Raw genomic sequence first — 26,309 nt, forward strand, 5'->3', positions numbered from 1 at the left:
TTTAGTCTTCACAGAAAGTTGGTATTATATTAGTGAGGATCCTTCCTATAGCAAATAGAATTCCGACTTAAGTTTTAAAAAGAAAAGAGGATTTTGGGATTCTTTAACTGGGAAGTCAAGAGTACATTTGTATTTTGGTATGGCTGGGTCCAAAGTTACAAACATAGCTAGGTTCCTCCTCCTCCTCTCACTTGTCTTACCCTTCAGCAAATGATTGGTAGTGGTGGCAGTGAAAAAAGATAACACTCGATGATGACTTTGGACTACATTTCAGGCAAAATGTACTGTTAACAGAGATAGGGAATGTAAGAGGAAAGGTGGTGGTTAGAGGTGGGGAGGAATTTATAGGGATGAGTATGAAAATTTTGTTTGAAAGTAATGAGTTTAAGGTGTCATTAGGACATTCAGATAGAGTATATATGTCCCAAAATACTATATAATACTTATATGAGTTTTAAAGTTTCAGGTAAATATATTGAACTTTATATTTTCAAAGTAGCATTTTGCACTTAGTACTTTTTGTGAGATCTTTCTTCATTGCTCTGTTAACATTCTCAAGTATGTATTTAATGTATTTCATTTATCCTTTCCCCATTGGATGAATGAAAGACTCTCTACTTGTGTCTTAACTCTTTTACGATTAGCTGCCTTTTCATCTGTTCCAAAGGTCAACTTTGTAGACATTCTGTAAAACAAAAAGCCTTTTTTCTTTGAAACTGCTTAGCATTTCTACTTGAGTATAGCCTCTTTCTATATTCCTTTTGTCAGTCAGGCCTTTCTTATCTGCCAGCTAGTCCTCTGATAAATTTCAGTGGGTTAAAGCATGGAGTAAAAACATTAATTAATATTACAGATTAACAAAGTAATTTGTAAATTAGTGTTTTTTTCCTATTGGGATTAAAATAAGGTTTTTACAAAGTCACAGGAAGAAATTATTCATTTTAACCCTTACATGATTACTGTGCTATATTTCTTTAAATTTTTATTTGTTATTTTTTTCACTGATTAAAGTTTTGAAAGTTAATGTGGTATTATGAGCAGACAGAATGGTTTTTAAAACATATTTCTTGTGTATAGGACTCTCAAATGGTAGTAGACTCCTTCAAGTCTGGATTCGAGCCTCCAGGAGACTTTCCATTTGAAGATTTCAGTCAGCATATTTATAGAACAGTTTCTGATGGGACTATCAGTGCATCCAAACAGGAAAGTGGGAAGGTGGATGCCAAAACCACAGTAGGAAAGGCCAAGGGCAAGTTGTGGCTCTTTGGAAAGAAACCAAAGGTAAGAGTAATAAAATTCTTGTGTGCCAATAATTTGTTTTAGTTTGTTATTTAAATCAGTATAGGTATTGAATGGATAATGTTTATTATTAGAGAGTATTTTGATTTGAATGATTGAACTTTTCACTTTTAGAAACATAGAGTTTTATACCTTAATAGCAAAAATTATTATTAGATTTAGCATTTGACCATTTCTTAATAATGAATAGAATAAGTTGTTAATATCTCTTAAATTACATGCTTTTGAAATTTCATTTGTATATAATTTCAGTCAGAATTTCTAAGGAAACATCATTATCTACCTATATGACCGCTAAAATTGCAGTTCTCAGTTAGAATGGATGATTGGCCACAGCAGTAATAGATGTCAAATTAGGTTTTATAGATTATACTAATGAAGTTATTTTTATCCATATGAATATTTAATGCGAAGGGCTCAATGTTTGTGCTTATTTGAAGTTTTAAAAATTTCTGATTTACTAAGAAGATCTCACTCTTAACTTCTTGTTAGAACCTACCTTTTCTTTCGACGTGCTGTTTATTTTAGATAAATATAGCTTACCAGATGAGCAGATGGAATAGATGAGTGCTTAATCTTTCTTATCAATTTAGTGATTATAATAGTATATCAGTAGGAAAATAGATAATAACTTTTAATCTGATGTGCTAAATTAAAGCACACATGATCCTTTTAATTCATTTTTCTGACCTTGACATGAATGTAGGTAAAACTTAGCTCAAATTATACCTATAAATATATTTAAAAGCACAATTATAGTTAACTCAAGCTTTATTCATGCTTTTAATAGTATTGTCCAGTCAAGAAGCTGAGAGATGAGACTTTTTAAAGTTCAGATCAGAGTAACTAGGAGAGCTTAGAAAAACAAGGTATACTGATTAAAAGAAAAAGAAAACAAAAAAAAAACGAGGTGCAATAAGGGTGAAATAGAAACAGTTTGAGTGGAAAACCACAACTGTAATGAAATTTTTTGTCTACTTGTGGTAATCAGTTTTAATAAATTATTTTCATAGACATTACCTATTTAGATAACTTTAACTGTAGCTGCTACCTTTATCTCTTGACAGGTAAAGGTTAGGTATAACTAGGTGGTGGTGGTTAATATTCTAGAAACCAGAAGAGAAATCAGAAGGTCATACTGCTCTCTCTAACATTATAATTTGTGTACTCTATAATTCTAATCTGTAAGTTTGTAAAAATTATCAAGTGATGAAATGATACATTATTTAAAAGTAAGTTTGACTTTTTAAAATGACAATGTTGGCAAAACTATGTTAACTTTCTTATAATATTTTTATAGAAAATTTTATTTGAGATATATTTTGTGAAAAGTATGTTGCCAAAAATAGAAATTTCATTTAGGAAAAAACTATGCACATTTGGCTTATTGATTCCTTTCTTTATTTCCATATTAGCCACAGTCCCCACCCTTAACCCCTACTAGTTTATTCACATCCAGTACTCCTAATGGGTCCCAGTTTCTCACATTCTCCATTGAGCCTGTGCATTATTGTATGAATGAAATAAAAACAGGGAAGCCCAGAATTCCTTCTTTCAGAAGCCTCAAAAGAGGGGTAAGTTTAAAAATGGGTTAAAATGCATGATGGCCTATTGTGTGTGTAGTGTGGCTTTAAATACTCTCCACCCTCATTATAAGGCTCTCCTATAAATATGTAGTTTAAAAACACCACAGAATTAAGTATAGCTGCCCTCAAGTTAAAATCAACTCCTCTTTATAACATTTGAAATGCTCAACCATAAAAGAATGGTATTATAAAGAGGGTGCTGGGTACAATCATGTTAGCTATTTTTTTTTTGTTTGTGAAATCATGTCCACCATTGTCTTGTAATGTATTTACATTTTTAAGACTTTCAGTAATTTGTCACTGGAGTTACTCATGTAATTGTCACTGATGATAACTTCTGCCAGTTTATAAAGTACTTTGTTGCCAAAAATTAAGTTCAATTTTAATTGCCCTACTTTTAGGAGCATAAAGCACAGTTTTCAATAATTAAATACAAAATTAAAGATAGGCATATTAAATATCAAAATTGTAGATCAAATAATAGATGATAGTTTGTAAATTGTAAAGCCTATTAAAATACTAGATATTATTGGGTAATATTTACATGGAATTGGTTTTCTTGACTTAAAATTTTTTTCTTTTTAAAAATTTACTTATAACTAAAGATACTCTGCATTTGAAAAAATCTAGAATAGTGAAAAGCAAATATTAAACTTAGCAACATCTGTTATACTACTGATAAATTAGCATTATTTCATTATATTAGTGAGGCCAATTTTTCTTGTTTATGCTTGGTTTTAAGAGAGTGTTTGTAATAGTCATAGCTCATAATTTAGATACATTTATGGGATTTGTTTGAACATAGGAAAACCATAGGTATGATAACCCATGGATAAGAACTCAAAATCTGTGTCAGATGAGGTCTAATCATTAACAGTAATATGCACAATTGGGTTCCCTCTTGCTGGTGTGCTCTTTTCCCTCCCTCCGTCCCCTCCTTCCTCTCTGCCTTTCTTCCTTCTTTCTCTTTCATTTCTTTCTTCTCTTTCCTTTTCTGCTTAGCCTGTCTGTTTTTCTTACTGTTTGGAGCCCTTCCTATCTTCAAATTGCTTTAATTGAGTTTCTCTTTTGGCCACATGTAGAACAATATATGTTAATTTAGAGCAAGATTACATTATTATCTGTGTTCCCAGTAAAACAATATGTTACACTTAACTGATGTCAGTAGTGGAGCAGAAATGTCTTAGTGTATTCTGTCTCTTTTTGGACTCTCTTTTTCCTATAATGACATGAACTTTTTTGTGTTTACCTTACCTACTTCTGTATGTAGATAATATTATACATGATATTTTGAAAAGTTCCTGTGAATGAGTGTGCATTATACTTATGGGCAATAGGTAATAGGCAATAGAAATCATATTTTGGGTTTCTGTTGCTTGAATTGAGGGTAAAATTAATTCCCATCTTTGTATGATGATTGAAAGTACATTAAATATTATGTTGTTAAATAAATCATGAGAAATTACTATTAATCATTTTTGTAACCATTTATATATCTACACATTGAGTCTACTTGGCCCAGTTACAGTATTCTACACAGTATATTTGTAAACATATGAAGTAAATATAATTCTATTAAAAAAGATTTAAGCAGTTAGAACTGTGAGCCCTAGAAAGAGAAACTTAAAAATGTGACATATTCATTATTGAAAAATTTATAGGTAGAATTTTATTACTGTAGAACTTAAAAGTATTTGCTTTGTGATTATTTGTCTTATCTTCACATATTGCTTTAATTTTAAATATAGTACATTAGTTTTTTGGAGGTCCTACTTCTAGAAAGCCAGAATCCTCCCTTTTAAAATTAGCTATCATGCCAAAGAAAGAAGCCATATACAAGATAGAAAATATGACAGAAAACCAAGTAGGGGTTTGGATGAAAAGCAAGAAGGAAAGTTTATTACAACCTTGGTATTGAAAAATTTCTTTGTTTTGATTAGTATTTGGTAGTTTGGTAGATACATTTCAAAATTAACCCTTAGAAATGTTTTTCTTCCACTTAAGAATTTTCTCAAAATAGAAAAAAGAAGATAAATTTTAAGAAGCCAGGTTATGTGTTCTTACATAGATTTACATTTAAGTGTATTAAGCTGACAAAGTTAAGTCTTAAAGTTTCTTTTCCCCCCTAGTTTTATTGAGAAATAATTGACATACATCACTATGTAAGTTTAAGAGGTGCAGTATGATGGTTTGATTTACATATATTGTGAAATTATTGCCACAATAGGTTTAGTTAATATCCATCATCTTATATAGATAAATAAAAAGAAAAAAGTTTTGCAATGAGAACTCTTAGGATCTACTCTCTTTTAACATCTTCCCTGTATATCATACAGCAGAGAATTCACTACACTTTATACTAAGTCACTTCTAGGCACTTTTTACATTTCCACTGAAATAGCCAGCCAAGTAAATTTCCTAAAAAAAAAAAAAATTAAATCTCCAGGTATTTTTGTAAAAATAGAATATTTTCATAGTCATTTCTCCCAGTTTTATTGAAAAATAATTAATATATATATATCACTGTATAAGTTTTAAGATATAGAGCAGAATATTTCAAGCTACATATATTGTGAAATTATTAGTTTTAACATTTCTTAAAGCTGATGAGTGTACCATTCAGATCAGAAACTATCTCTATATTTGTTACATCATTTTTCCTAAATACATGCTTTTTGGCTTTTCTAAAAATTGATAAATTTTTAAAAAGAAAACCTAGTATATATAGTTCCCAGTATCTTTAAGGATATGAGAAATGTTATATTGGACTAATGTTTCTTAATTTGACAGTGATACCTTTTCTGAGGGATAAGGGTCTATAAATTCCTTCTGCGACATCAAGATTATCCGTTAATGAATATTTGGTGCACACCTAAACTTAACTACTTAATATGGAAATGAATAATTTTTACCCTTTAACTACTTTTATGGGGTATTCTTTTATTTTTTTTTTTAGAAGTAGATTTATGTAGCAATAGCAAGTCTGTGTTTTATGTCTATATTTTCAGAATCTTATAGACTTCTAGAGTCATTTTTCTAAGGTTTTATCTGTCTATAGTACAGTTTTCAGAATTTTTCCATCTTTAAATGAAATATACTTAATAATTTTAATATCCTAATTTCTTTTTTAGCTCCTTGCATATTTATTAAGGTGTAGTGAGCATGTGAGATTTTCTTGTTGGAAGTACAGGATAATTGCATGTAAGAGTATAAGGTATTTCTGTATTGAACATGAATTACTTAAAAAAAGAAAAACAATGTATTTTTAATATTTTGAGAACTTGAGTTTTTTGTATCCCCTAATATGATGTTATTTAGCTGTAAATTTATATTCTAATTGATAGTAAAATTTGATTAAAAACAGCTGATATTTTAGTTACAATTATCTTAATGTTTTCTCTAAAACATTAATATAAAAACTAGAAAAATAATTTGTATCACTTAGAAATTTAGCTGGTAAAAATTATAAAAGATAAATCAAAACTTGTTTTGGTAACAAGACCATGAATAACTTTAAAATTTAAACCCTTTTATCTCATCAGGAATTTTGTCACAGCAAAATAAATTGTGGTTTTTGTTCCCCAAAACTACTGACAGTCTAAAGAATGTTAAGCTTAATTTGGAAAGATAATGGATAGCATATGTCATCTTTTCCTATCATTATAACCATTAATATATATGGCCAATTCATCAGAGATAAGGGGTAGATATTTTTGTTAGCTATTTATCGAAATTCATATTTTTATGTGAAATTCTACCTGACATTCCTCAAACTTTAAAACATTATGATTTGGAAAACAGGGAAAGAAAAATTTTAGAAGATGCTAATCAAATGAAGTAAATGTGAAGGTTAACATTGTAGAGCTCTCCTGTATTTTCAGGGTCATGAGGTTGTGCGTGCGTGCGTGTGTGTGTGTGTGTGTGTGTGCGCGTGCACATGTGCATGCACAAGCACGTGTCTAACACATTTGGTTGGGATGCTAGATAGATGCAATGCCAGTTGCAGAACCCTGCTAACCCATAGAATGTGGGTTATGTATACCTATGAGTATATATAATAACTCTATGAGAGTATTCTGGCTATGTCATTTTATTTTCAGAAAGCATAAATTTTAACTAGTTTTCTAAAAATTGAAATTATATTTTTAGTGTTGCTTTTTGAACATATGGATTTCAGAATAAAAAATGAAAAATAGAAGCTGTATCTTCAAAGCAAAATTCAATCCATATACTTGTGTCTATTAGGAAGTACATATGGGAAATTTGAATCTGGGTGACTCATTTCTTATTTTGGTAATGTGTTTGTACATTTTTTAAAAGCACCTTAAAACTAGAGTAGAAATGTTATCCTCACTTACCCATGATATATTTAAATTCAAAGCAGTATTTTGAACTATAAAAATTCAGATAATGGTGTTATGTTTAATGCATTGGGAAGAGCATTCCATTTTTTAATACTTCATGTGAGATTTCTTTTAAAATGGCAAATATTCAGTCTTTAACATTGGACTCTTCAAATATTAACATTCTGAGAATGAAGAGCTATATAAATGAAATCCACATGGATAAAAGTGTTTTAAAGAAAATAACATGATTACCGATAGAATGATTACTATTTACTTTTGTTTTATTTGCACCTAGAAAATATCTGCCCATTATCATCACTGTATGTTTATTATTATTATTTTTTTTGCAATAATTTACTTTCTGAAACATGTACTTAAAATTGTTTTTCTGGCATAATTGTTTGGATTGTGAAATGTACATGAGTTATTTTAATACTTTGAAAATATATAGGTTATTGCATCTTCTGTATTAAAGGTTTCATGTGAATAATTTACCATTTCTTTCTGTTTTCATTGAACTATTCAGTGGTCGGTGAAGATGGTAAGCCTTATGTGCTGATTTATATACTGTGCCAACATTAAGTAATCTCAAAACATTGTTTTAAGTCAAAACAAGTGGTAAGGTACATCCCTACATTTCACCTTGTACATGTCTTTTTATAATTTAATTCATAGTCCAACATATGCCAGTACCTCTTAATGTCATAAAAATTCAAAAATAATTTAACCTGTAATCAACCCATTAAATTCTTAAATGTTATTGTGTATAGTCCTTGTCATGTTACAGAGAATAAAATTATAGTTAAACATTATTTTGAAAGTTACATGGTAGAACAAAGTTTATGTTTTTATAGAAGGAGAATTAAACAAAAATGATTTTTCTTAACACCCTTTAAAAAAATTTTATAAATTTGATTTGTAGTTTATCATAAGAATCATTGGATTTTCCAAACACTAAGAATGAAAATTTTTCTACTGATTTCATTATAGAGTTTAGTGCTTGCTTCTGTACTGTGAACAGGAGTAAAAGCACAAATAAACTAGATATTGTGTGTATGTGTATGTATGCTTGTTGCTCCTTTACACATTTATTTCAGACAAATTAATAGAAGTACATTGTGAAGACTTAACTAAAAAATTACTGAGTGTTTACATAGCTTCTCATTTTTAGAAAATAAACCACTCTTTTAGTGTGGCCTTTTATGAATTCCCTTGTAGGAGAGGTGGTTAAATGCATCAGTGGTCTTCTTTATACCTACAGGAAATAGAGTGGGTTTAGTTCTCATATTCTATAAAAGAATAAGTTATAAAGTCACAATCGGATATTAGATATGCAAGTGCCTAGGTACATACTGTTCATAAATTGACAAGGTTTGATTAGGCATAACTGGAAATTTGGTGGATTTACTTAAAGGTAGTTTTGAGTTTATTATAATATTATCAAATTACGTTGGAATATGTTTCTTCACTTCATTAGTTTTTCAGAATTTTAAGGAATATTTGAAAATATGTAGATTAGTTTACAAGCCCAACCCTGTCTGATCTCGGAAGCTAAGCAGGGTTGGGCCTGGTTAGTACTTGGATGGGAGACCACCTAGGAAGACCAGGTGCTGTAGGTGTAAAAAACAGGAATTGTAAGATGACAAGATCCTTGCAATCTGTGAGATCAACCAGGGGTTGCCTTGCCTAAAAAAAAAATAATAAATAATAAATAAAAATATATAGATTAGAAAGTTTTATCTTTGGCACACATGTAATAGTTTTTAAAACCTGTGCCATAAGTTAGAGTAAAACTGAAAACTTATATTGACAATTGACCGCTAAATTTAAAGACACCTTGGATAGGAAATTTTACCATTTATTTAGGTCAAATTTGGTTGATTGACAGATTTTTATGTGTGGTTACTGGTAGATTAAAAAACAAAAGCAACTTAGATAAAGTGCCCTACTTCTTTATAAGCACGCTTGTTGAATGTCCATAATGTACAGGCCTCTTGGGAAAAATTCTAAAGATTCTGTTATTCATTAGATATTACATATGATCATGGCTCATCCTAAAAGTGAGTTTTCTCTTTTTTAAAAGTAAGGGAACCATTCTTATAGATGGCGAAATAAATCTATTTAGCATATATGTTATAGGAGTAAGTGGCCCAAAGAGCAAGGATGAATTTATTTTGGAAGCTCATTTCAACAACACTTTAAAAATTGAACTTGTGTATTCTTAACATTATCAATTTAAAAAGAAAAATGAAGAATGAGATAGGTGTCATCAGTGTTTGGACTGTACAAAAACTCTATGTAAATATGGGTTTATATGAAATGGAATCAATAGTTGCTAATATTGGCTATGTTTTATAATCTCTGATAAGATAACTAAAGAGTGACATGATTAACATTTATGAGAAAAAGATAACATTTGAATCAGAGATTTATATCTAAATACTAGCACTTTTTCTTAAATGGTATAGTTACTTGAATATCAAAGCAACTATATTAAATTTTAAAAAGAATTTTAAACATCAAGTGTACTTCCACTTCCTAAAGAAGGATTATTTCTCTCTGGATTATATCGTTCTTTCAGGAACAAAAGAGGTATGTTATTTGGTTGTACAAAAGGATAATTGAAAATAGACTTCTTATTGGAATCTAATTTCTCCTTAAACTTTACTCAGTGGATAGTTCTAGCTTTTGTTTTTTAATGATCAAGTATGTTTTGTTTCTAAAGAATAGAATGGTTTAATAAATGTAATCATTCAAAGAGTATATGTAGTAGTAACATTTTATTAGTTAGATTGTCTTTATGAGGTAAGTTGTTTACTTAATTCAGTTATATGAACTTCAGATTTTCAGTCTGAACATTTGTATTTCCTGTCATGACAGTCAGTGTGATTTGGGAATGTAATATGTTATATATAAATAATAATTTGTATAGATGAGAAATGTTATGTGTTTTCATTTTGTTGTTGCTGTGAGAAGATTCGTATGTATTTTAACTCTGCCAAGACCTAGGAGTAATGTTATATTGGTCATTACCAGTTATCTGTATCTGGTGATATTTTTACCATTCTCTTAAATTATTTTATAAATGGACTGGAATTTGAATCATTTTATTAATATAGTTGTTTTAGTTAATACACACATATTTATGTAGATTTCTTTTTCTTAAAAGGGGTTGTTTTAGCTACTTTGAAATTAAACTTAAAATTAACATGTATTTTTATTTTATAATGGGTATTTGTTAAAATAACATTTCTTGAAAATACCTTTTGTAATGATTTAGATTCTCTTTTCAGGGCCCAGCACTAGAAGATTTCAGTCATCTGCCACCAGAACAGAGGCGTAAAAAACTACAGCAGCGCATTGATGAACTTAACAGAGAACTACAAAAAGAATCAGACCAAAAGTATTTTTCCATTAACTCCTCTCTATCATTATTATTTCTTTCAGGGTCTACTCCGAATGATGTGTTTAAATGTGATGTATAAAAAGTTTAAAAATCATACATCCTAATTGAAATATCTTTTGAGGGGAAAAAACACACTCCTAATCTTCGAAAAATTTTATAGTTGCCATACTGCAAGTGAAAATGAAATGTTAAGAGAATTTCTTAGGTTGCAGATTGCTTATTGGATGCTAACATATATTTATGCCTTCCATACATTTACAAAATTGGTTGATGACTCATTATCAAGAGGGGTTGGGTGAATTTTCATTTTGCTTTGGTATATGGATTGAGTTCAGTAAAAACCTGAAGTGGTAATTATTTCGTTTGCATCAAAATATATCGACAGTGCTTGATTACTTATGGCTTCATATTCATTCACTCACAGCTTTAATTGTTAATTTCATAAAGTTTTCTTTAGTCGTTTTGTTTTAATGAACACAGACAGTTAAGGTGAATGAAGGGTTATTACATGGATTGTTGACTTTTTGCTTTTACATTGAAGATAAAATTGGAGCTTAAACTCTTAACATGAGCCATTAAGGTTTTGATGTTAAGAATTGTACATTATCTGTGATTGGATGCTTAATCATAAATGAAATGCAGCATTACAGTCAATTTTCATTACTTGGGGCAGTTATGCTTTATAAAGTCACTTATGAACACTTGAATTAGTGAATCCTGAAACAGAAAATATTGGGTCGGTTTCCATTTAGCATCTGGCCACAACATTTTTATCAACTGATATGTACATAACCTTTTATTATGTGTATTCCTTTAAAAGACAACATTATTTAATATATAGTGATTCATTACCTTTGAACTCAGGGCTGATGTCTGAACAGACCTTATGTAACATACATATATATCACATGTATTTTCTGAATAAGGCACCTCAGCCTTCTTGCACTTAGGAACACTAGATAGCACTTCAGCACTATTCTTAGGGGTTATTTAAACAGAAAAAATCACCAACAAAGAACACAATAATGCAAAAAAAAAAAAAAAAAAAAAAAAAGAGGACACCAGACCACACAAAGGACATTTATTCAGACTATCAGAGGAGAAACAAGAAGTTAGAGCATCTTCTTGTTTGACCTCAGCTGAGAATGTACTTGTGCATCAAATGACTCAAGTTTTTCACAACTCTGTGGATGTCTAATGACTATGAAAGTGCCATGAGTATTCCTTTAAGGGATTACAAATAAATTTTAGCAAGTGGGCAATTCATAAAAATTGATCTGTAGAAAATGAGGATCAAACTCAAAATATGATTTTTTTTTTGAAGTATAACTGGCATATAACATCATTTAGTTTCAGGTATACAGGGTAATGATTCGATATTTGTATATATTGCAAAATGATCACCACAATAAGTCTATTTAATATTCATCACCATATATAGTTAAAAATTTTTTTTCTTGTAATGAGGATCTACTGTCTTAGCAACTTTCAAATAATACAATATTTTTATAACCTATACTCACCCTGGTGTACATTATGTCCCCATGAAATAATTTTTAAATGTTAAAATATTTATACTAGAGCAACATGCAAGTGGTATCTGGAAAATTGTAACTTATAATGTAATATTTAGGGCTAACCATATGTAATAGATTGCCAGAACTGTAAACAGATATGAAAAGGAATAAAACAGTCCTTGATCATAAGAGGCCCACATTCTGATTGGGAAAGATAAGACTCAAACACTTCAATTTCTGTATTAGCTGGATTATGATAGCTGCTAATAGAGATATAAATAAAATTCTGGGGGAACCTAGAGAAAAAATAATAAATTCTTACTGGCATAATTAAAAACTTCATTAGGGAGATGTTGAGGGAAGAGGAAGGGTGATGGTGTAGGAAACTAATGTTTATCGAGGGATTTATTGTATACTAGGAAGTGAGCTATACCTTCTACATGGAGTATGTCATTGAACTCCTTAAAATAGCCCTCTGAAATTATTGTCCCTGGTATATAGATGGAGAAATCGAGTATCAAATAAATCCATAATGTGTCTAAGATGAGGTAGCTAGTAAATGTCAGAGTTGGCATCCAAACAGTAGTAGCCTGTTGTTTCCAGAACATTGGAATTAGACCTTGATGGGAGAGTAGGGTTTTGTCAGTTAGATAAGAAGTTAAACAGTAAGAGGAGAGTGGGAGCATTCAAAGAAGAAGAGAAAACAAGAATAAAGGCACAGAAATGTATATATTTTCCTTGCATGGCCTGGAATTAATTTGCTGTAGGCCAGGGAGACTTGATTAGAAATTGTGTGAACTGTAATAGCAGAAGATAACTATGAAAAGGCATAGGATGAATTATGAAAAGTCTTGAATGCATTTTTTTGTGGAATTCTGTAGGGATGGGAGAGTCACCAGAAGTTGTTGAGAGAGGAGGTGATATTATCACCTCTGTGCTCTAAGGAAAGATAAGTGAAAACTGTATGAAAAGTAGATTGTATAGGAAAGACATTGGCAGCAAGGAGACCAATTAGAAGGCTTAATAATAATCTGAGTGAGAGATGCTGAGGGCCTAAAATAAGACATGTCTTGGGAATAGAAAGGAGGAGTAGATATGAGTCATTTCAAAGACACAGTAGGTCAGTCTTTTCACCTGATTGGAAGTCGAAGAAGAGAAAAATGGAGGCATTAAAAAAAACAACAGGCTTTTTAGCTCAGGATTACAGATGAAGACTTAATTGAAACAGTAAGAAAAAATAAATGTGGAGCAAAGATAGTGGTTTTATTTATGTTGAGTTTTGAAATATGTTGAAAAATCCATCTGAAGGAATCTAGTTGGGTTTGGAAATTGAGCTTAAAGAGGACTGGTGATACATATTTGAGAGTCATCTGAAGATAGGCGATATTAAAATAATAAGAGTTGATTATATCTCAGTGAAACTGGGAAAACCCTTCTGAAGAAGGAGGAATGTATGATAAGATTAGAAGAAACCTGTGTCATTTTATATAACACATATTTGAAAGATGAATAGAGGAAGAGAAGGAGCCAGTAAGGGAGATTATGAGATAGTAGAAGAGAGAAGGGAAAAGAAAGGTATTTTCCAGGAGATCAAGAAGAAAAGAGTATTAAGGAATATTAGTCAATAATATAAGATTTAGAGTCAAGGAGAGCTGATTGATGCGTTAGTGAAGAGGAGGTGAATAACTGAATTTAAAGGGAGGGGCAAGTTAAAGATGGCATTCCTATTTTTAGCATAGATGAGTGGGAAGACAGTGATTCTGTGAACTGAGAAAAGGTGGAATAATATGTCTTTTTATAGTGAGTTTGAGTTTAGGAATATTGAGGAATATCTTCCAGCCTTTGATTAAACGTGTGTGTTGTGTGTGTGTGTTTACTCTCACTTAGGAAGTAAATGAGAAATGAAATCTGTTTTGTTTTTGATATTCCAAATGTTTTAAAAGACTGTCTCCATAAATTACAGACTCTATTATATACATTTTCTGCTTTATGCACATTATCTTTAATCAGGTAATATTTGACTAGACTTGAATAGATATATGACTCTTTTCAGATTAGGCTGCATGTGGGTCCCCCGCATCAAATGAAACTTTTATCTGGGAACATATAGAACGAATACTTAATTCTATGACTTCCTTTTTGTTTTTAGAGAAGCACTCAACAAAATGAAAGATGTGTATGAGAAAAATCCACAAATGGGGGATCCAGGAAGTTTACAGCCTAAATTAGCAGAGACCATGAATAACATTGACCGCCTACGAATGGAAATCCACAAGAATGAGGTAGATTTGTTATTTAGCAGTTATCTAAGATAAATTCATTTGTATAAACTTCATTATGATATATTGATTTTTGCTATAATTCAAATATTTTTTAATTTTAAGGTTCATAATCTAAAAGTAAAGTATTATGGTTTATAATGTTTAGTCCCTCACTAAAGTCTTTTTAATTAAAACTTTATATAACTATGAACTAAATGTTTAGAATAGTTTTTATTAGCTATAAATTTGACCACTGACCAAATTGGAATAAAAGTTTCTTTTACTTAAGAATTACATAATCATACAAACTCAAAGCAGATTTTAAATGTAGAATTTCTTATATGCTTTTAAAAATATTTATTCTCAGTTTTATTTATCTTTTCCTAAGGCTTGGCTCTCTGAAGTTGAAGGCAAAACAGGTGGGAGAGGAGACAGAAGACATAGCAGTGACATAAATCATCTCGTAACACAGGGACGAGAAAGGTCATTTTTTTTTTTTGTATTGTATTTCTTCTCTTCCCTCAGACTTTTTTTACTTTATTGTCCTAAATTTCATGTAATGTTTTTTTTTCTTTTTTCCTCATTTAACAACTTTGGCTTTTAATAACATCATCAATCTTTTGAACCAAAACAATTTTGTTTTTTTACAACAGCTACAGGTGAAGTATAAAATTTCATATTTCTGCTCAGTTCTAGTTTGTCATGCATCCAAAAACAGAGGTAGGAACATAGAAAATTCTTGGAGCTACAATCTGGAGGTTTAAGTGCCTTACTTAGGCTGGGAAGGTTCCCTTAAGGTTTAGATGGAGTTGGGTATCTAATGCCAAAGAAAAATTTAACTGTCAACTTACTCAAATGTTTGTGAAGGGAAAAAAATGTATATCATTAGTTTGGACCAGAGCTTCTAAAAGGCATTTTGCTAAGTTTCCTTTCATACTATTAGTGACATTTCCCTTCTGTATAATATTTTTCTTTTTTATAATAAAGCCGAACAAATTAGGATTCACCTTAGAAAGAATTTGAGAAATCTTGATTTACTGCTTAATTACAGTGTAATTTGAGCGAGTTCATTTTTAATGCTCTCTGAGTCTCAGTTTTCTAGAATACAAAATAGAGATTTAAATGCCTATCATACAGGGTTATTAATAATAAACGAAGTAATGTACGTTAAGTATCCACTAGTAAAATATCTGGTAACAAGATGTTCTTGACAGACGTTAGTTCCTCCTTCTCTTCTTCTGATACTACTTTTTGAAAGCGTACCTAGCTTTAGTATATCAAGAGATATCCAAAAATATTTTAGTTTTTATTATTAGGTAAAACCCAGATTAAAATGATCTGATCTCTTAGCTCATGTTATTTGAGGAATGGCTTCCAGGCATACTGAAAGTGATGCTAAATCTAAATATGTAGATTTTTAAAATTATTATAATCTTATTTGATTCTTTAGAAAAATTAACATTTTCTCTCTTTGATTTAAAAGATTTTTAAGAAAAAAATGCCTTTGGATTACCTACATTTTTTGGATTTTCTAGTTACTAACTTCCTTCTTAACATGATTAATTGGAAATTGACTTTACTAGGAGTCTTGGTTTTCAGTGACAGAATGAATTGCTCTACCCATAGTGGCTTAAACTAAAAAGCGATTTTATTGGCTGGCTTTAGGGAGAGCTTGATCTAGGAGCTCAGATGATATCCTCAGGACTCAGTTTCTCTCCGTGTCAAGTTCTACCTTCCACTGTATTGGCTTCATTTTAAGGCTAAAAATGATGATCTGAAAATTTGGTGATCTTTCAAAGGTCTAGGCTCATTTCTTCAGGTTAAAGTCCAGTGGAAAAGGAAGGGAGCTTCTCTTTCAACAATCTTAAGCTGAGGTCTCTGTGCATCTCTTATATCCAGCTGGGTTACAGACCTACTCATGAACTCTTCACTCTGGCCATCCAAGTGCTGTGCTAAGATGGGCCCTCTGGAGCCAGGACAGAACAACTTTACCTGAAGCCTGTGAACTAAACATGTGTCTGGCTGGGCTCCCTAAGGAATTTTAGGGTTATCTTGCCAAAAGAGAGGGCGATGAATCCAGAATGATGAAAGACAAACATTCACTACATCTTTACGTTTTCTCTCTGGACCTGGTTGGTGATAGTGAGACATATTTACTGAATACATGTTATGTGTCTAGAACAGTGTAGTCTTCTAATTTTTTAATTTCAGGAAATTCAACAAAGCATTTTGTTTTAGAAGCAATTTATATATATATGTATATAGAGTATATATACACTATATATATACTCTATATACACTATATATATACTATATATACACTATATATATGTATATATATAGTCAGCGTTTAAGAAAATAAAGGCCTAATTGTAACTGTGTCATTGATAGATTCTTTGAATTGATTGTGAGATCAACTTGTAGATAACATAAAACATTCCCATGTTTATGATACTTAATCAGAAATCATTTTATGTTCTATAGCCCTGAGGGAAGTTACACTGATGATGCAAACCAAGAAGTTCGTGGACCACCCCAACAGCATGGACACCATAATGAGTTTGATGATGAGTTTGAAGATGACGACCCTTTGCCTGCTATTGGACACTGCAAAGCTATTTACCCTTTTGATGGTATGATTTTTCTAATATATTTGCTAAAATTGGTTCTTTAGAGTCTACATACAAGAGTCATGCACTTTAGAGTCCTCAGCTAAATAATACATTGTCAGAAAATTATAATCCTAGTTCTTTAGTATGATTGATTTTATTTAACTGTATTACAAATATAGAGATTTTTTTTTCCATACATGAAATTGAAAGAAAATTACCTATGTTATCAGCATCCTAATACAGATTATTATTTAATTATCAACTTTGGTCAATATAGAATTTCCCCTAGAGGTCTGAGTAATGCTACACATAATCATCAAAGTTGAGGCAACTTGAGCATGTAGCCCAACCCAGGAAGTAGAAGGCTGATAGATGTCACTTAATGCTTTCCTCTGTAACTTGCTAACATTGGGAGACAGGAACAAGGCAAATGGCATATCTGAATGCCATCATCATATCCTGATGCTGTAGGCCACATTTTCAGGTGAGGGAAGGAGAAAATGTGGTAGCGTCTGACTGTGCCACCTTTTCCTCTGTGATTGTTGGATGACAAACTTTTTGAGGGAAGGAAATCATTGTGGCCCTCTCCTGCTGAGTTTTAGTTACCCTTCTCTCTCTTGAACTCTGAAAAATCCTTTTCCTCACAGAGGAACTCATAGAGGAACATCGTAACACCTTTACAAATAAGTTATTTTAAGATAGTATTTGATTTAAGGTCCTTCCCCAACATTCATTGTATTAGTTTTAAAATTGAGTAAAATCTTTAGTTACTCCTCATTCTAAGAAAATAATATTAAATAAGATCTTGCTATAATGTAATCTAGAGAGTAATCTAGGGAAGGAATTCAGCATATGTTCAATAAAGATTCATTTGTGAAAAATTGTTAATGCTAAGCAGGTTGAGAGTGATTGGGGATTGAGAAAAAAGAGAGCCTGGAGGTTAATAAGGGTTTGAAGGAAGTTTGTGCTTTGTAGCTATGACCATTTTTCTTCTACCATCACCAGAATTGAACTTGTGCATTGCTCTCTGCTCTTTCTTTGAACTACATTCTTTTTGTCTGTCTCTTCGCCCTCTCACTGCTCACTGTCTTCTTACTATTTTTCTGATCCTTATTGCTTGGATTTTTAGATAACAGCACTAGTCAAATTTAGGAAAGGAGTTGGATTAGTGAAATAAGAGTTAGAGTATCCTTTTAAATTATATAATGTCATTGTGGTTCAGATCCTTCATCTGTTACATGGGATGTGGGGAGAATGTTAATGCCAGCCTCGCAAGGTTATTGCAGCTTAAATGGAATAATATATATGAAAGTATTGGGTAAACTACAAAGTGTCATCAAAATGTTGCTAATAAGAATCCTCGGACCCATAGTTCTAGGTGCATTGAAATCTAGTAGGGTTTCATGTTATTTTGTGTGTTGTGTTTGTAACTTTTACTTGAAATTGTTGCTGTGCTTAATTATGCTTGTACTATGAAAACTCTTATCTAGGACATAATGAAGGTACTCTGGCAATGAAAGAAGGTGAAGTTCTATACATTATTGAGGAGGACAAAGGTGACGGATGGACAAGAGCTCGGAGACAGAATGGTGAAGAAGGCTACGTTCCCACATCATACATAGATGTAACTCTAGAGAAAAACAGTAAAGGTGCAGTAACTTACATCTGAACTAACCAGGCAGCTTTGTGATATGTGTGACAAAAGCACGATAAAATAAAATGAAAACACATTCAGCGGGTGGGAAAACATAAGAAAACTTAAAGGGCATCCAAGATTTATTGTTCACTATGTGAGCTGAATGTAGGCACGATTTTGGAGATGTGAATATTACCCCAAGAAACTGCTCTTGTTGACGCTTTACCATTTGAGTGATGTTGGTGTGAAGCTTAATTGATGCCTTTTGCTTTATGTCCTGCTTAAGTCTGTTTGAAGGATTTATGTTTTCTGCCTTATAAATCATATAATTTGATCTATTAGGCAGGAATCCGTAGATAAAAGCTCCTCAGCTCCTAATCCACCCGCCCCCCTCCCCCACACACACGGAAAACATTTAGAGAACACAGTGACTGTAGTGAATTCAAATAAGCAAAACTTCTTGGAGATGCTATAGAAAGCTGACTCCCAAAGGAGAGGTTTGGCATAGGAGTTTGAATTTAGCTAGTTTCTAGGAATAAAAGTAATAGCTGGCTAATTGGATAAAATAAGAATATAACCATTTTCATTTTTCTTCCTGTTCTTAACTAATTTTCCTAAAGGAAGAAAATCAGTATATAGCACAAAATCTATTTTAGTAGTAGGTAAATCAAGAGACCTGCAAAATAAATCAACCTGATGTAGCTCTTATGTGAATAATATGGCTTTCCTTTGAGACCCGAAAATATTTTCAGGCTTACTAGTAATTTGCAATAATGTACAGGCTTCCTTCCAAATTAATCTAATGTTTATATTTTTCATCCTGAAAATACTTTTGGGAATATTACTTTAGTGATTATTTATTTTGTAGTGGTTATCTATATGAAAATAGGTTCTACCTAAACTTAGAAAGGAAATTGTGAATGGAGGAGAAGTACTGGCACATTTTTCTTTGAAAAGAAAGACAGCTTTTTTTTAACTAACTGAGTTGGAAGAAGATATCTGTGCCACCATTTAGGGCATTGCCTCATTTTAGCTGAATCATCAGTTATTAAAATAGATTCCCCTCCCCCCCCGCCTAATTAAATTCAACAAGCATTTGCTGGATTGTGCAGTGCTAGTTATGTGAAGTGAAGTGAGGAAGTAGACTGGTCTTTAGTTTTGCTCATGTTCCAGATTTTTCTGGTGTTTCAAAAGCTGACTATAAAATGATTTTAGAGACATTTAGGATGGACACTTTAAACTGAGCACCCCTTTTGGTCTTACCAAAGGTCTTCAGTAATTGTTCTTTTCTTTTTCCTCCTGGACTGCAGGTTCCTGAAGAGGGTTTCAGAGGAAATGGGCAAGATGTTGAAGGAGGTTACATGCAGCTGCTTTTGGGGGGAGGGTATTAGAGTTGTCAGGCTCAAAGAGAGAGTGAGAGAAGCAAGTTGCATGAGTGCATGCAGACATTATTTTCTACTAACTTCATTAGTATTTCCATACATTATTTTAAACAATCATTGTAATACCAGTTCTTAAATTTCTCATTCACAGTTACTTGACATGAAGGGGAGAAAGCCAATAATTGGCTAACTTTTTCCATTTATTTTACTGATTTCTAAATCAGAGCGCAGCGTTGTCATTAAATTTTTCTTACATTTAGCTGTCCCACCAGGACCATCTCCATCCCAGCTCTGTTTTAATTGGCTTTTAGTCTCATTGTCTATTAGAATCCTTGCCATTTGTCAGTGTCTGCCTGCGCCACCTCTGCTTGCTTAACATCCTGTTGCATGTTTAGAGTGATCGGGCTAGATTTTCAGGCATGTCTTTTTAATCTCTTGTTCTTGTCAAAGCCTTTGTTTTGTTTTACATTTGTAGTGCACATCACTTTGTCAAACATCTCCAGCACTAATGTTTCCATCCTAGTGTTTGTGTATGCTGCTGTAACTTCCCCACTGCAAAACATTCCAGTTTTGGCATTATGAAGAAGTAGTTTGTGAACCTGAAGTATTTATGATAAGAAAAAGAAAACATCTCTGCTCTAGCCTACAGCCCAGTTGAAAGAACTCTTTGAGACATGACACATCTTCAGCACCCCAGTCTGGGAAGAATCTATAGTCAGCACTGAAATCCTGGCATAATAAACACAGAAGATACTCACCACCTCAAGACAAAGGACTATTGTCAGAAGTCAGCTGCTTCCATTCAAATGCTGCCTTAAACTAGAGTGCCTAAATCTGTTGATTGCCAACACTACCACTACAGTATCCCACAAGGGCTTTATATGTCAGCTCAGTGCGACCTCCTTTAACTCGGCAGGGCTGCTGCAGCTGCCGATGTAGCTTCGGTAGGTGGCTTTTAGAGCTCTGCCATGTTTGATGGTGCATCTTCAAATTTCTGCATCAAACTAAAGACATGTTCAAGTCCATTTTACTTAGTGTTTTTATGAGAAGTTTTATGGACCTTTCTCTCCCCACTACCCCATTGTCTTTTAATTGGGGTTATCATGTTCTCATTTTATTTTTACAATTATAATGTTTCCAAGTGAGACTTTTGTTTGAACCAGATAAAATTTAGTGGAACTTTGTAATGATCTATGTGCACTTTTACTTGTAAAATGGAAATTTCTGTATGTTTATACTTGTAAATATAATTGTTGTTAGTGCCCTGTTGCTCATGTTGTCCTGCCTCACATTTGTGGTTCTGTTAATGACTTGTATCTTAACTAATTTCTTAGTGGTGTTTAATAGGGAGATGGGTGGGGGTGGGGGGCTGTTTGTACCAATGGAAGCTTCATTAATTTGGTTCTTTACTGTTTTGAGGGAAGAAAGAGAACGTGAAATGGTCTGTGTATTGTTGGATTTTAAGCAATATTTTAGAAGCCGTGTGACTGCTTTAATAATTTTTTCCCAGTGTTGTTTGAATCGTACTACCAGTTATACTAAAGCTGAATGACAATTTTAAAGTTAATGCCTTCATAAGATCAAGTGTGCTCCTGTTACACAGCTGACATATAGTGTATTACTTTTGAGGCTAGTAAACTATAAAGTTTAGATTTTGAATCTCGTTACAGGGTTATTTATATAATGTGATATTATTCAATACTGACAGACTACATAAAGTAGTTTTAAATCCTAGTGCTATTTGTATTTTAAAGGTTAGCAATGAGGAGGAAATGTGATCTGGCTGTGTTTGTCTTCTGTACAAAGCCTGAAGTGCTTGTGTTTTTTTGGCTAGCAGCCACAGAGGGCAAAGTTTAAGGTTTTCTTGTAAGGACTAACTGTTCTTTTCAAGCTACTGTTTGTTTTTCTAAAAGTAGGATTTGCTTCCGTAGGAGGCAAGTTCCTTCATGTGGAATAGTGCAACCTGTATATGGGTTATTACAATAGGAAAGACATTTGTACTTGCACAGTTTAAATCATTCTTAAATTTTGAACATGTGACTTGTCCAAAAAAAATCTTTAATTTTTCAGTAATTTTTACTCTTTTTGTGCACATGTTGATTTCTTAATGGTAAATGCTTTGTTTAAGATAGTGTTCTCTGTTGAGAATATTTTCATGGAATAAAACAATCTTTTCATGGTCAGTTAAGGTGTATAGTGTGTTATATCTCATTGGTATGTGAACTAGAGAAATGTCATGATTTTGTTCTTGAATGTGCTAAATTTCAGATAATACAAAGTAGATGACAAGTTACATAAATGGAAACATCTGTATTGGGCAACCTGTTTTACAAAGCAGGTTTGGAAATTTTTTTCTAGTTTTAGTTTCACTCAAGCTTTCCTAAAGAAAAAAAGTTAACTATTTCTCTGGAGTGAATTTGAGTGTAATAATTTGCATTTTTTATCTTTGTTCTATAGTAGTTGTGCTGCACAGACTTTCTTTTTACACTGTCTTCTCTGCATCCATGAGAACTGTCTCTGCACCACACATAGCTCAATCTAGCCACACATTGCTCAGCATTTCCTGTGCTTCTTCTTGAATATCTGATCAGTCAGAAAAAGCACCCCTGTCTTCTTGGCATTTCAAAGCATGGAAAGAGAGAATGTTTGCTATAATTAGTGTCATATCTGTCATTTTAGGAAGTTTTAATGTCAGAACATTCAACTTTTTAAAAGGGCAAATACAAAGCTATGACTAGTTACTTCTGGAAACGCTAAGAGAATAAAACTCAGGGTTGATCTTGAACAATGAGGGATTGTAATCATTGAGAATAAAATTTAGAGATCCACGCCAAGCTTGGAAATCGGACACACAAAACAAAATAGCAGGATAACAGTGTCAACAAGAACACTCAAAACAATGAAAAGGGCTTTTACTATCTGAACTAAGATCAGGGAAGTCAAATTCTACTTGCTAGGAAAAGATAACATCCTTATAATAATATTAACAAAGGAAAAGTATCTCCAGACTTATTGAAACAGATTTTGTGAGGAAAATATTAGTTTAGGTGAAAAATGCTAAAGAAACACCAAAGCTATTTCAATGAGCTCATAAACCTGGGATCAGATATATTCCTGAGTATAGTCACTGTCAGTAATCTAGAAAACTACAGAAAATATGAGGTGCCAAAAGATTGGGGGATAGGGAAATAAAAATTTTCAAGACTGAAGTCTGGGAAGTTTGAAAACTCTTAAAAGTACTAGATAATTTTGTCAGCATTTAGGAGAAAATGTAATGAGCAACTGACTTAGGTCCTAAGAATTTAAGTCACATCAATTTAGCCTCATTCCCTTCTTTAGATACAAATGGGGAACTCTATAGACATAATTCTTTGGATGTTAGCACAATTTTAGTATTTGACAAGACTTCCTACTTGTTTTTATAAGATGGCAGTAGCATTGTCGAGAATGGGAGTTAGCAACGAGTCGATTTGGTAAACTCAGAATGTCAACCCTGAGGAGAACTTACTGTGTTAAGAACAATAATAAAATAAACAAATGTATCACCTAACTTAAGAAATAGAAAATTACCATCTCCTCTTTCAAGGATAACCACTAACCTGGATTTTATCTTTATTTTCCTTTTCTTAGTTTTATCATGTGAGTATTTTTTCCTAAACCTGATTAACATTACGTGTTAAATATTTGAGCTCTGTAAAGATGGTCTTACACTCTGTATGAGCAGGGCTTGTATTCTGACATAGCCATAGTTTATGCTAAATATTAGAAATATTTCCACAGTGGTTGTTAAAAAGAAATACTGAAAAGTCGTAAACTGGTCAGTTGTATAAGTTCAGGTAAAAATGGTTTATCTCAGAAACCATACATGACACCCTGTTTCTTGTTTGAGCACTGTGGACAAAGATGAAGATTTATTATTACAGGTGTCAGAGAATCTTCTCTGGTTTCCTAAGTTCTTGAGTGGGAGAGGGACATGAGCAACCAAGCTGAGGAAAACCTCTGTTTATCCTCCAAAGAAATGCCTCATCCTGCTCAGACACGTCTAAGCTCTGATAACAGTTGGGAAACTGGAAGGGAGTGTGGGCTAGTGTTTGGGGACACAGCTCCTTGCAGCATAGTAATGGCCCTTTAGCTGTTTTTTTTTTAATGTTTGTTTAGCAAACATTGGTGAAGGTGGGCTGTCTTGTGCATTAAAGAGGTGTGAGGAGAGGGACTCTATCAGGATCCAGAAGAGTGTGCTTTCTAGAAAGTAATGGGATGACAACTGCTTTGTTGTATCCCATCTTCCCTTGGCTGGTCTCCAGATGAGAGTATCTGATTTGTCCTCTCCACCTCCACAAGTCCATCTGTCCCCTCACTTGCCTGGGCAAACCAGGGTGCTCTTTCTCAGGACCAGCAGAAGCTCTGGTAGACTTGACCAGTTCTTATTCTTCTCACTTTCCCATTCTGTCTTTGTCCTACATCATAACTGGCATTCAGCTAGTCATTGGTTGTTTCCTGGTTGGCTGATGTGGGGGGACACAGTCTTGGATGTGGAATAAGAAAGATTTAAAGCACAAGCTTCCAGTTCCCAATTTGCTACCCCCGCCCCACCCCCTTTATACACTTTTTCTTTTAGCTGGAAGCTTCCACCACTGGCTCTGGACTTATAGCCAACACCCAGATATCCTGTTTAGTGAGGTGAGATGGAGATGAGATGCATGTGTCCTCTTTTCAGGTGCCAGACAGCATATTAGTAAATTAACGACCATCAGCGGAATGGGGGTAAGTCACTGGAAGACTGTACAGTCCTATGTCAAATCATGATGCCATCATTTAACTGGTGACAGCCATATCAAAAAATTGTGCCAAACCCAACTATTTAAACAAATGGTTTGGAAGTTGTATTTGATGAATTATTTGTGCTACTTTCATCACTTGATAGTTCTATGTAGTTTATTTAAAAGGGTTTTTTTGATTTGTAAATTTACCTATTAATAGTTCATATGTGATTTATATATTAACATTAATGTTCCACTTGTTAAAAATTTTTGATATTACGTGGTGTCTTCTGAGACTCACTTTTTCACTCAACATTGTTCTAAGATTTATCCATGTTTATGCATAATTTATTTTACTGTGTTTAGTATCCATTATATAAATACATACAATTTCTCCTCCTATTGGACATTTTAGTTATTTCCTGAATTTTGCTAGCATAGTTGATTCTTGAACAATGGGCTTTAACTGCCTGGATCTATTTATACTTGGATTATTTTCATTAACTATACTGGAAAATATCTGGAGATGTGCTACAATTTGAAAAACTTGCAGATAAACTGCATAGTCTAGAACTATCAAAAGTTAAGAAAAATGTGGGTCATGAATACATAAAATATATGTAGATACTAGTCTATTTTATCATTTACTACCATAAAATGTACACAAATCTATTATGAAAAGTTAAAATTTATCAAAACATACGCATGCAAATACTGACTGCATGTCACTATGTGCAGTCAAGAGTAATGAAACAAATGTAAAGATGTATTAAACCGTAACTACATAAAGTTAACTACAATATATATTATATACTACTGTAATAATTTCATAGCCACCTCTTGCTTTTGTGGTGAGCTCACATATATCTGCTTAGGATGCCATGAGACACTAATCCATCTCCACATGAGCAGTTCATCTCCAGGAAATTTTGTTTCTCAGTAAAAAATGATCTCACAGTTCTCGTGTGTGTATTTCATGTTTAATGCACTAATTGTGTGTGTGTGTGTGTGTGTGTGTGTGTATTTCATCATGTTTAATGCAATAATGTAAACCTTGACTAACAGCTCCATGGGACTTATATAAAGTGCTACTAGTGATACTGGAAGTCCTCCCAAGAAGCAGAGAAAAGTCATGACATTACAAGAAAAAGTTGAGTTGCTTGATATGTACTGTTGATTGAGGTTTGCAGCCATGGTTGCCTGCCATTTCAGGATAGAAGAGTCCAGCATTAGGACTATCATAAAGAGAAGGAAATCCATAAAGTCATCACTGCAGCTTTACCATCAGAAGTGAAAGCCTTGCACTTTTTACAAAATAGTTTATGTTATATTGAAAATGCAGCTTTTATGTGGGTACAGGATTACTAAAAGGCATACCTATAGACACTAATATATATTAGGAAAAAAATGGTCACAAAAGACAACTTGAAGCTTAAGGAAGGTGATGGATCTAAGACTGAAGAATTTAATGCCAGCAAAGGATGGTTTGATCATTTTGGAAAGA

At 32.6% G+C, this 26,309-nt stretch overlaps 1 protein-coding gene across 4 annotated transcripts in view; it reads left to right on the forward strand.

The window, feature by feature from the left end:
• The window catches only part of FNBP1L (formin binding protein 1 like), an 86,466-nt gene extending 64,238 nt beyond the window's left edge, over positions 1-22,228 (forward strand). Inside the window, exons 9-16 of one of the 4 annotated variants that reach the window (XM_016134232.2) lie at positions 1,078-1,281; positions 2,715-2,873; positions 7,758-7,772; positions 10,525-10,634; positions 14,304-14,436; positions 14,804-14,898; positions 16,900-17,048; positions 18,518-22,228. In XM_016134232.2, the coding sequence (XP_015989718.1) occupies positions 1,078-1,281; positions 2,715-2,873; positions 7,758-7,772; positions 10,525-10,634; positions 14,304-14,436; positions 14,804-14,898; positions 16,900-17,048; positions 18,518-18,696 (1,044 nt within the window). In that variant the 3' untranslated portion in view covers positions 18,697-22,228. The remainder of the gene's footprint in view (positions 1-1,077; positions 1,282-2,714; positions 2,874-7,757; positions 7,773-10,524; positions 10,635-14,303; positions 14,437-14,803; positions 14,899-16,899; positions 17,049-18,517) is intronic. The other 3 variants (XM_036236541.1, XM_016134235.2, XM_016134234.2) reach the window with 3 other exon arrangements.
• Positions 22,229-26,309: the final 4,081 nt, after the last annotated feature.

The sequence above is a fragment of the Rousettus aegyptiacus genome, unplaced genomic scaffold, assembly GCF_014176215.1.
Source record: "Rousettus aegyptiacus isolate mRouAeg1 unplaced genomic scaffold, mRouAeg1.p scaffold_m13_p_1, whole genome shotgun sequence".
Classification (NCBI taxonomy): Eukaryota; Metazoa; Chordata; class Mammalia; order Chiroptera; family Pteropodidae; genus Rousettus; species Rousettus aegyptiacus.